This window comes from Artibeus jamaicensis, unplaced genomic scaffold (genome assembly GCF_021234435.1).
Source record: "Artibeus jamaicensis isolate MK-2021 breed Jamaican fruit bat unplaced genomic scaffold, CSHL_Jam_final scaffold_584, whole genome shotgun sequence".
Lineage (NCBI taxonomy): Eukaryota > Metazoa > Chordata > Mammalia > Chiroptera > Phyllostomidae > Artibeus > Artibeus jamaicensis.
Genome location: NW_026522048.1, coordinates 315748 through 325033, shown reverse-complemented (window position 1 = coordinate 325033; position 9286 = coordinate 315748). Strand labels below are relative to the sequence as shown.

At 35.1% G+C, this 9286-nt stretch overlaps 1 protein-coding gene across 1 annotated transcript; it reads right to left on the bottom strand.

Moving 5' to 3' along the window:
• Positions 1-762: 762 nt before the first annotated feature.
• On the bottom strand, positions 763-7855 carry LUM (lumican). The gene is made up of 3 exons (XM_037147483.2): positions 7626-7855; positions 4336-5221; positions 763-1556 (listed from the first exon to the last, which is right to left on the bottom strand). The coding sequence occupies exons 2-3, from the start codon at positions 5198-5200 to the stop codon at positions 1402-1404; spliced, it is 1020 nt and encodes a 339-aa protein (XP_037003378.1). The 5' UTR covers positions 5201-5221; positions 7626-7855; the 3' UTR covers positions 763-1401.
• Between the last annotated feature and the right edge of the window lie 1431 nt (positions 7856-9286).

The window sequence follows — 9286 nt, the reverse complement described above, 5'->3', positions numbered from 1 at the left end:
GGCTTGGACAGCCAGCTACTGTACTGAATACTGTAGGCAATGCTAAGTATTTGTATGTATAAACATAGAAAAGGAACAGTAAAAATACAGTGCAAAAGATAAAACATGCTCTACTTGTACTGGGCACTTAGCATGAACACAGCTTGTAGGACTGGGAGTCACTCCAGGTGAGTCACTGAGTACATGAGGAGTGAATGTGAAGGCCCAGGACATTACTGTACCCTGCTGTAGACCCAATGAATATTGTACGCTTAGGCTGCACTACAGGTACAGAACAACATGAGACTGCATCAAACATAAAAGAAGATGATGCACTCAAGAGAGATAAACATGAGATGGATGAGGCTGATGCTGGCATAACATGGCATTCTCTTTCACAAGAAACTTTTTAATAAGGAAGAAGAATACACTCTAAAATAGTGATAAGAAGTATAGTATGGTATATACATAAACCAATAACATATTTATTATCATTATTGAGTATTTTATACTACATATAATGGTGTCCTATACTTTATGTGACTGGCACTGTGGTAAGTTGGTTTATGCCAGCATCTCCACAAACACAGGAATAACTTGTGCTACCACATCACAATGGCTGTGATATCATCAGGCAATGGAAATTTTTCAGCTCCATTATGATCTTATGAGACCATCATCATAGATGTGATACATCGTTCACTGAAATATCATTATGTAGCACAGGACTATATTTTTTATATGAGAGACATAAATTTTACAAGAAGTCAAACACAATGATGCAATTTGCTATGTTTTATTTTTCTATTAGCTTGTTAAACATAACATGCAAATAATAAAAAAGGAAGCATACACATGACTCAAAGTTGGAAAATAATTATAGAAAAGTTTAGGTAACTAAAAAGTTCTCAATACTAAAACTTCTGCTTTAAATGTATGTGACCATGAATTCTGTTTAATATTTTTCAAAATCACTGGTCTTAAAATTTGCCCATTACATTTTAGTTAAACAAATTTGAATGTATCAAGATATTTGATGTTCATATGTATGTATTTCATGCTTTTGGGAACATTAGGTTAAGATTTAGAAATTATAAAACTCGGCTGACTTCCATGCAACCAGGAAAAGGCTTCACACATCATTTGACAGGAGAGATGTAAAAAACACTGAATTACCCAATAAAGCGTTAAGTTATTATATGTGTGTGTGTATCTGTGCTTGTGATGAAATAGGCCTGCTTTTCATCTTTTCTTTTTAAAATAGTAAAATGTTTACAAAACATTTTCTCTCAGAATTTAAAATTCATGGAAGTAATAAACAACAACTACAAAATTGAATACTATGAAAACCAAAACACCAAAAAATATAATAATAAAATGTTGCTCCAGGATATACTTCCATATAATTGAAATTAGCAGATATTAATTAACAGTAATTTCATTTGCTACACGTAGACATTCATACATATCAGGTGGCAAATTGGTATGGCTGATATTATTGCCATCCAAACGCAAATGTTTGATCTTGGAGTAGGATAATGGTCCCAGGATCCTACAGAAGCTTTTCACATCAAACTCTGGAAATCAAAGAATGAAAAACTTTAATCATTTTTTATTGTACAAGCTTAAAACAATCATTAAAGACAATCCTCAAGTGCACAGTACTATCTAATAGGATTTCTTCCCATAAAAACAAAAACAAAAACAAGGCACTTATTCAGTATATCTCTGAATTTGAAATTATTGAAAAAATTTAGACTACAAAATGATATAAATAATATTTAATAAAATAACTATGGTAGGTCAGAAGAATCAATGGAATTTTTCTAAGAACATTTATTATAAGTTTTTGGTTTAGAAAGACTTGAATAAAGAGTTTTCCAACATGCACACATCATGACAGATTCAAAACTCCAAGGCAAAAAGCAAGTCATACAGTGTCCATCACCTGAGCCACATCCTTTTCTGTGGTCAGAAAACTGCCACAAGAGAAAAAGTGATTTGGTTTTTAATGAAAACTAAGATTGTTACTAGGTGGCATGGTTTATATGTGTACATAGAAGCTGTCTATGGCTGCCCAAGTCTGTTTCGGATTAACCTTATCTGATCCTTTACCTTTTTTTTTAATTCTCAAATTCTAGTTAACAATGACTTCAGTAGAAGCCCAAATACACTCTGCTCCTTACCTGTATGATGCTGTATTAAATATTCCATTAATCAAATTCCAGGGATCTTTCTTATGGTACCTACCACTGAGAAAGTATGGGACGATGGAAAAAAACACAGGCTTAGGCCTCTGTTAGTTTTCTGCCTTTGCCATTTACCAGCTGGATGACTTTGAAATATACATCTGATCTTCTCGTGAGTAATAATGTATTTATCACACTGTGTTGCATGAAGATTACATTACTCAAGGTATGTAAATCACTTCACAGGGTGTTAGCACATAATATGTACTAAATAGTTATTGGTATTCTTAAATTTTGTGGTTTTTTTTAAAACTGCCTTATGTCACAGTGGGAAAATCTGTAACTGAGCTAGTGCTTAAACTTGTTAAGTTCAAAATAAGAAAAATAGTTTTTGACTATAGATTTCCTAATGGTAGAGAACAGTAAGGGGCTCTTTTATATTACAAACGTAGACAATTGGTATACATAATTATTACATGGCAAGATAAATTAAATTGAAGACATATATGCAAAGACAAATGACAAAAATACCTGAAATGTACATACCTAAATGTCAAGGATAAGGAAGCAAGGTAACTACTCATTTCCAAACAGCCACATGCGGTGGGCACTATGGTTTCAATCTCAACTTGGCACTGAGTGGCTGTTGGCATTTCTACTACAGACCACTTTCCCATCGCCTACATTGGTTCTATTTCTTCTAACCACATAATGAAGCCTGGTCTTTATCCCTCCAAAACCTCTCTTTCCTCTTTTACCTCACAGAAGGAGGTGGTCTTCTACCTGTTGCTAATCTCCACCCACCATGTGTGACAGGATCTCTACAATCCTCAAACACAAGCATTTTGGCCAGTGAAGTATCCTTCCTCCTAACCACAAATGTTTGTAATGTGGGACCACAAATTGCCACGCAGTGAGTTTTCTACTAAAAATCCCTGTAAGGGTTCAGCTCTGAAAGCTTGACTATATCTTGTATGACAAGCAAGTTTTGTAGATATAAGGAAGAGCATGTGGCATGTCAGAATTAGCAGTCATGGTCTCCTTCATGAAAATACCCTAACCTTCCTAGAAGTTATAGGAAAATATTGTGGAATTGTGAAGCATTATATTAATAAGGCATGCTCATTTTTCTAATAGAAATGCCAATATTCTTATCCACTATTACAAGACAACCAACTTTCATGGCATAATGTTGTTCAATTTCAATAGATTATGTTGCAAATATAATTGATTTATGTGTGAAGCAGGGTTTCCCACCTGATTTTTAATTTAGAGAGTTTATCCATGAATCATCTGCTTCCCTTCTGCCAAGCCTTGTTAAAGAGTAAGGTGGGGAATGCTAAATGTCAATTTCCCTAAATCTGTATTGATTAAATTGAAAAATGTCCCAGAGGACTAGAAGAGCATATAAATAGTCCAAGTGGATGAGGTCAAACTTCCACCCAGAAGATCAAAGAAAAATAAACTGTGGTAGCCAGAGAAATAAAGGGGTAACTGGAAAAAGCAAATGGGGTAAAGGGGTGTGTAAAAGAAAAGGAGCTCTGCATCACGACTTTAAAAATGTTCCAAATCCTTATCACATTCCTTCCCTCCTTAGTCTCCCACACAGCCTTCATAAGAGCACTGTGAAGCCGCACACACCATAGCAGGGATAACGGAGGTAGATGGCAGTCTTGACAGCAGAGCACTGCGTGGAGTTCCAAGTACACATGTCAGAGAAGACGGTGAGGACCTAGGGGCTGCTCTGTAACAACCGGGAGGGAGGTTTGAGAGCCACTGTTAGTTGTGCTTCCTCTGCACTTGTTTGGTGCTCCCTCAGCTAGACCTTGCCAAGAAATAAATGTCGGACACAAATCTAAGTCACCAAGGAGGCAATAACAAATAAATAGTAAGTGATAACACAGCAGTATTAATCAGCCCAGAATATTATAAGAAATTAATGATTAAATTCTTTGACCCTAATGGTTTCTTATCTGGACACTGCAAAGGAAGGCCAGATATTGGAAAAATAATCGAGCTAAGATTCTTCTACATTTCAATTAGAGAGAGATTTTTGGCATTTTAATTACTTTTTAATGGAGCCAGATGTGATATCTTGGTTGCACAACTTAGGCATTTAAAAACTTGAGGATACATCAATCAAGCAGAGGCACAACTTTCTACTTACTTTCAAGTTGATTGACCTCCAAGTAATAGTTTTCAAGGTTTTCATTGACAGTCGGGATGTTTTTAAGCTTGTTATAGGAGAGATCCAGCTCAAGCAGCGATGATACATTAAAAGAATTTCCAGGTATTCCACTGTCGGCCAGTTCGTTATGAGATAAACGCAGATACTGCAGTCCCTTAAAATGCTTGAAATACTCATCGGGAATGTTGTTGATCTTATTATTGTCTAAGTAGAGAGTTAGAAGAGACACTGGGAGTTCAGAAGGCAGTTTGGATAGCTGATTGAAGCTCAAGTCAAGGTACTCGAGTGACTTAAGACCTTTGAAAGCAGCTGAAATGCCATCATCTTTCAGTTGATTGTGATGAAGATGGACGAAGGTCAGGTTTGCCAGCCCTTCAAAAGGACGGAGCTTCTTGATCTTGTTATTAGTGAGCTGTAAGTCCTCCAGAGATTTGGGAAGTGGGCCCACTGATTCTGTCAGGTTGTTGTAATTTATATGCAGTTTCTTCAGCTGTTTCAGTTTAGAGAAAAATTTTCCTTTTATTTTGGAATTTTCAAGAAGGTTATGATCTAGAATGAGCCACTGTAGATCGGTGACATTTTCAAAGGCCTTTTCATCAATGTGGTCAATCTGGTTATGCCTGAGATAAAGGTACTTGATTCCAGGAGGCACCATTGGCACACTTTTCAGTTTCAGCTCATCGCAGTACATGGCCGATGGATAGCTTTCCGGGCAGTTACATTCCGGGGCACAGTTTGGTGAGGATCGCCCATACATCGACAGCAGGAAGTCATAGTCATCGTAGTACTGGCTGCTGGCGCCACCGATGAGTGCCACGAGGAGAGTAAACGCACCTAGATTCATTTTCGACGAATGATTTGAATCCTAAATAAAGTGGAAACATATTATGAAATAGTATGCTTTCAGGAAAAGGATACTAGATTTGTGATGTTAAAGATATTAGAAAATGATGTGTTTCATTATTTTGCAGTTGGCCTTGTTTTTGCTGCTTTTTTTAGTGAGCCTAAGGAATGTATTTTTAATTTTTATGTAAGTATGAGGATAAAGATGGATGTTTACAACTTGGAAGGTGGTGAACAGGCTTCTGATGAGACTGCATACACATGCGCCCCCTTCTGGGCGAGCCAGGCTTAACTGTTGCAGACAGTTTCTCCAGGTCCTTCCTTAATTACATGCTTTTCCTACAAGAGGTGTCTGGGTGGTGCCCATCGGCCACTACATTACAGCACTGCTTCAGAACACACTTCGCAACCACAAAAATGAAAATGAGAAGACAATTGTGAACTGTACACTCTACCCTACCATTCAACATCATTAAAACGTCTCATTAAGAAGACCCTTACTGGGAACATGAGCAATCTGTGGGTTTGCTGGAAGGAAAGCTGTTCTTATGTGTGTGGCAAGAGGTGGGGGTGGGGGGAGTACATTCCTTTAAAAATGTCTGGTTATTGTTGTTGGTTCTTGGTGGTGTTGGTGTGGATGTTACTTTAACTTTTGTTTAACATTCCATACTTTTAGTCACTTTACCTGGCTGTGTTCTGAAATTAATATTTAGTATATAAGTTTTAGTAAAACTAGTGTTTACTAATCAGAAAAATGTCACAAATTTTGAACATTCTTAAACCTAGAAAGAGATCCAACTGATAGAAAAATATATTCTTTTCCAACCTTTGAATAACTTTTCCTTCTTGTCAATAACTGACAAGTTCTCTACCTGCTTCATGCCAAAATTTAAGAAGGCATGGTTCACTTATTTGGATTTTAGTGCTTTTACAGAACAGAGTGGGAGAGGTCTGGACACTGAAGAAAGTCTGTATTTCACAGTGGCATTAGGAACAATGTGAAAAAGGATAAAATTGAGATTTTAAATTAAAAACAATTTGTAACAATGATCTAGTATGAACATGTTTCTCAGATGAAGCTGAATAAAGTATTTTTTAATTGCTTGTGGAAGTCCAGGGTCAGGAATTTAGGTTAAGGGCAATAGGATGTAAGCACTGGACTTTTGTAGAGTGAAGAGTATGGCTAAGGAGAAGTTGGTCACAGGGGAACTCTTAGTATGAAGCAGGCTCCAAATCCAATAGATACCATAAGGCAGTAATCTTCCTGTGTGAAGGATGGTTTATGCTTTTGGATCTGTGGAGTTTGGGATAAGTAGGACTTTTAGTATCAAGAACTTTAAACAGCTTTGTTTTAATTTGGAATTACAAGGCACCTTATTTTAGCAGATGAAACACAAAAAAAGGTGTGAGAAATACTCATATAGCTAACACAACTTAATCTGTAACCAGAGTCTTAGTATGTTATTTCCTAAGATAATGATGGAGTCATTTAATTTAGTTGACAGGACTTGGCCATAAGAACAATTAATATTGCTAATGTATATATAGGATTCTTTATGTTACAGTATGTTAATGTTGTAAAGATTTGTCTTGCTTTATTAATAAGATTTTAATTTATTTTAATTTGGTATACCCCAAAATAGATGTAGTAACTATAATATATTGAATAGTAATAAAAATGCTTTCATATTTTTTTTTGGCAGAGTGAAAATGAGGGCTCTTAATTCAAAGAGAATTCGTAGCCATATAAGGACTCCACTGTGAAGTAAAAGTGTGCTTTATTTAGTTTTCCCAGTTTTTGAAAATACCTGTGGTTATGGAAGAAATGCTTTTTTTTTTGAGAAAATAAATTATGCTTCCCAAAATTTCTTCAAAGCATATCCATTCAAACATACATCCCAAAACCCAAATCTTTAAAATTAACAAAATAGTAATAAGTAATCCATAAGAGGTTCTAAGTCCTTTAGCTCACAATTCACAACAACATAAAACATTTATGGCAAATGGTAACAAATTGCAACAACATATATGTGGCAAAATACTTTTAATACTGCTTGAAATGGCCTTTCTTTGCTGCAAAATCACTTCTAACAATATTAACACACATAACTCATTAGCATAAAATAACATTCTAATTGCCATACATTTTCAATGTCTAGTTTAAATATCTTCTCATTCCAACCCTGACTGAAACTTTTATAACTTCCTTTGCCAAGCAACATAGCATACACTGTATAAAATTTATCTCAAATCTCTAACTCATGGAAAACATATTAAGAAAAGTGTGAAAGTAAATACACAAAACTATAGATTTGCTGTTGAATAGCAATTGGCAGAGTTACTCTGGAATCTTTTCTGTTCCTGTTACAATAAACACTGTCCCAAACAGTCAGCATCCCCAGTGTTATAGTTAAAACAGCTCTTACCTTACTGTCCTGACTCTGCTTTCGTTAATTCTTAAAGCAGATGCACTATGGACAAGAATCCACCAATATATGCTGTGAACTCTGTCAGGACGGAACTGGCTGCCAGATTCTCAGTGATACAAGAGCTGAAGGGGGAAAACCCAGCCCAGTCGCGCCAGTCTCTGAATGGAGTTATGTCATTGTGGGGATCTTGTGGTGTGGCATGTGAACGCTCTGCTCTCTAACGAAGTGCAGGTGGACGTGGTGAGTAAGGACAGCCCAGCACATTCCCTATGGAATGGGAGAGCGGTGCGTGCTTCACTAGCCCAAATGCCATAGCTTTTAACCAAAACTTGAGTCCTGCTGCAAGGGAAGCATCTAGAGTGAGAACATTCCTCTTACAAAGCTCTTCATTTTTGTAGCTGTAGCAAAAATTAAATGCGATTCTCTCAGCCAACTCCCATGTTCATCTAAAGGTCTCATAAAACATAAACAGAATAAATAATTTCAGAAAAATGCAAATGAACAGATGTAGAGGAATTGAATTCTTTTGCCCATTACTTTTGAAATCTATATGGATTTATTAGTAATAACAATTTTTTTCAGGAGGGTAGCTTACATTAGTTTCTGAAACATGAAAATTACTCCATTTATACTCTGTTACAAATGATAAATAACAACCTTTCCAGCTTACTTCAAATTTTCAGGGGATCCATTTTATGCTTTTCAGGTCTGGAACCAATCAGCCATGTTCTGCCTGTTTCTTATTTTATAGATTTAATTTAGGAATTTATCCAAAACCTTACTTAGGGATACAATTCTATAGTTTAATGCCAAAAGACATAAAAAATGTATACTAAAATATCACAAAGCAATAATCTTTCACTCTGTCATTGCATGCTAGCAATATACTTTTTCCAAAACTTAAAATTATGCAACATTATAACTTCCTACAGGCTTAATTTGATATATCTTTTATTGCCAGTTTCTGATGCATGCATTTAGCAAATGAGAGATCTACTCATTTGCTTGTCTATTTCATTTTGTGACTGTATCAGCTGTACTTATAGGATTTTTGTTCTCTAAAATTCTCATGTACCCAGGTTTATAAGAACTCTTAGAATCAGACTTTTTTTTTAAGTTGCTACATTGTAAGAAATTTTTCTCTTAAAATAATTTAAATATGTCAATTTCTAACTATAAACTGTGAAAAGTTATTTAATCTTCATGACCATTGATGCATTTGCCTGAAAAATTAATATTAGGATAAATACCTTCTCTTTACCATAGAACCATTAGAAAACAATTAACAACCTTCCTGAAAGTAATTCATAGAATTATAAGGTGATTTATAGCATATTTTATTATTATTATTTTAGGAAAATTATAGAAAGGCCTTAATTTTATAATGGAAGAAATGAATGAACTTAGAAGAAATCAAGAAGAAAAAAGACAAATAGATGAATCTCATAGTTAATGGCGTATTACAAGAGGATAGTTAAACAATCTAAGCATTAACTTTGAGTGTGTCAAAATATATAATGTGAGATTTTGTTTCAAAAATTGCAGCTATCTATTCCTAGGATTTTTCTTTATGACACAATAACTATTTTTTCTAACATTAAATTTTATGCTTTAAAATAAACAAGATTTTTATCACATTTTCAGAAGTAGCAATGGAG

Bases quoted from the DNA above. Each gene is read 5' to 3' on its own strand.
- LUM (XM_037147483.2), bottom strand. From the start codon at position 5,200: ATGAATCTAGGTGCGTTTACTCTCCTCGTGGCACTCATCGGTGGCGCC. The intron at 1,557-4,335 runs GTAAGTAGAAAG...TTTGATTTCCAG, and splicing joins GGAGGTCAATCAACTTGAAA to AGTTTGATGTGAAAAGCTTC.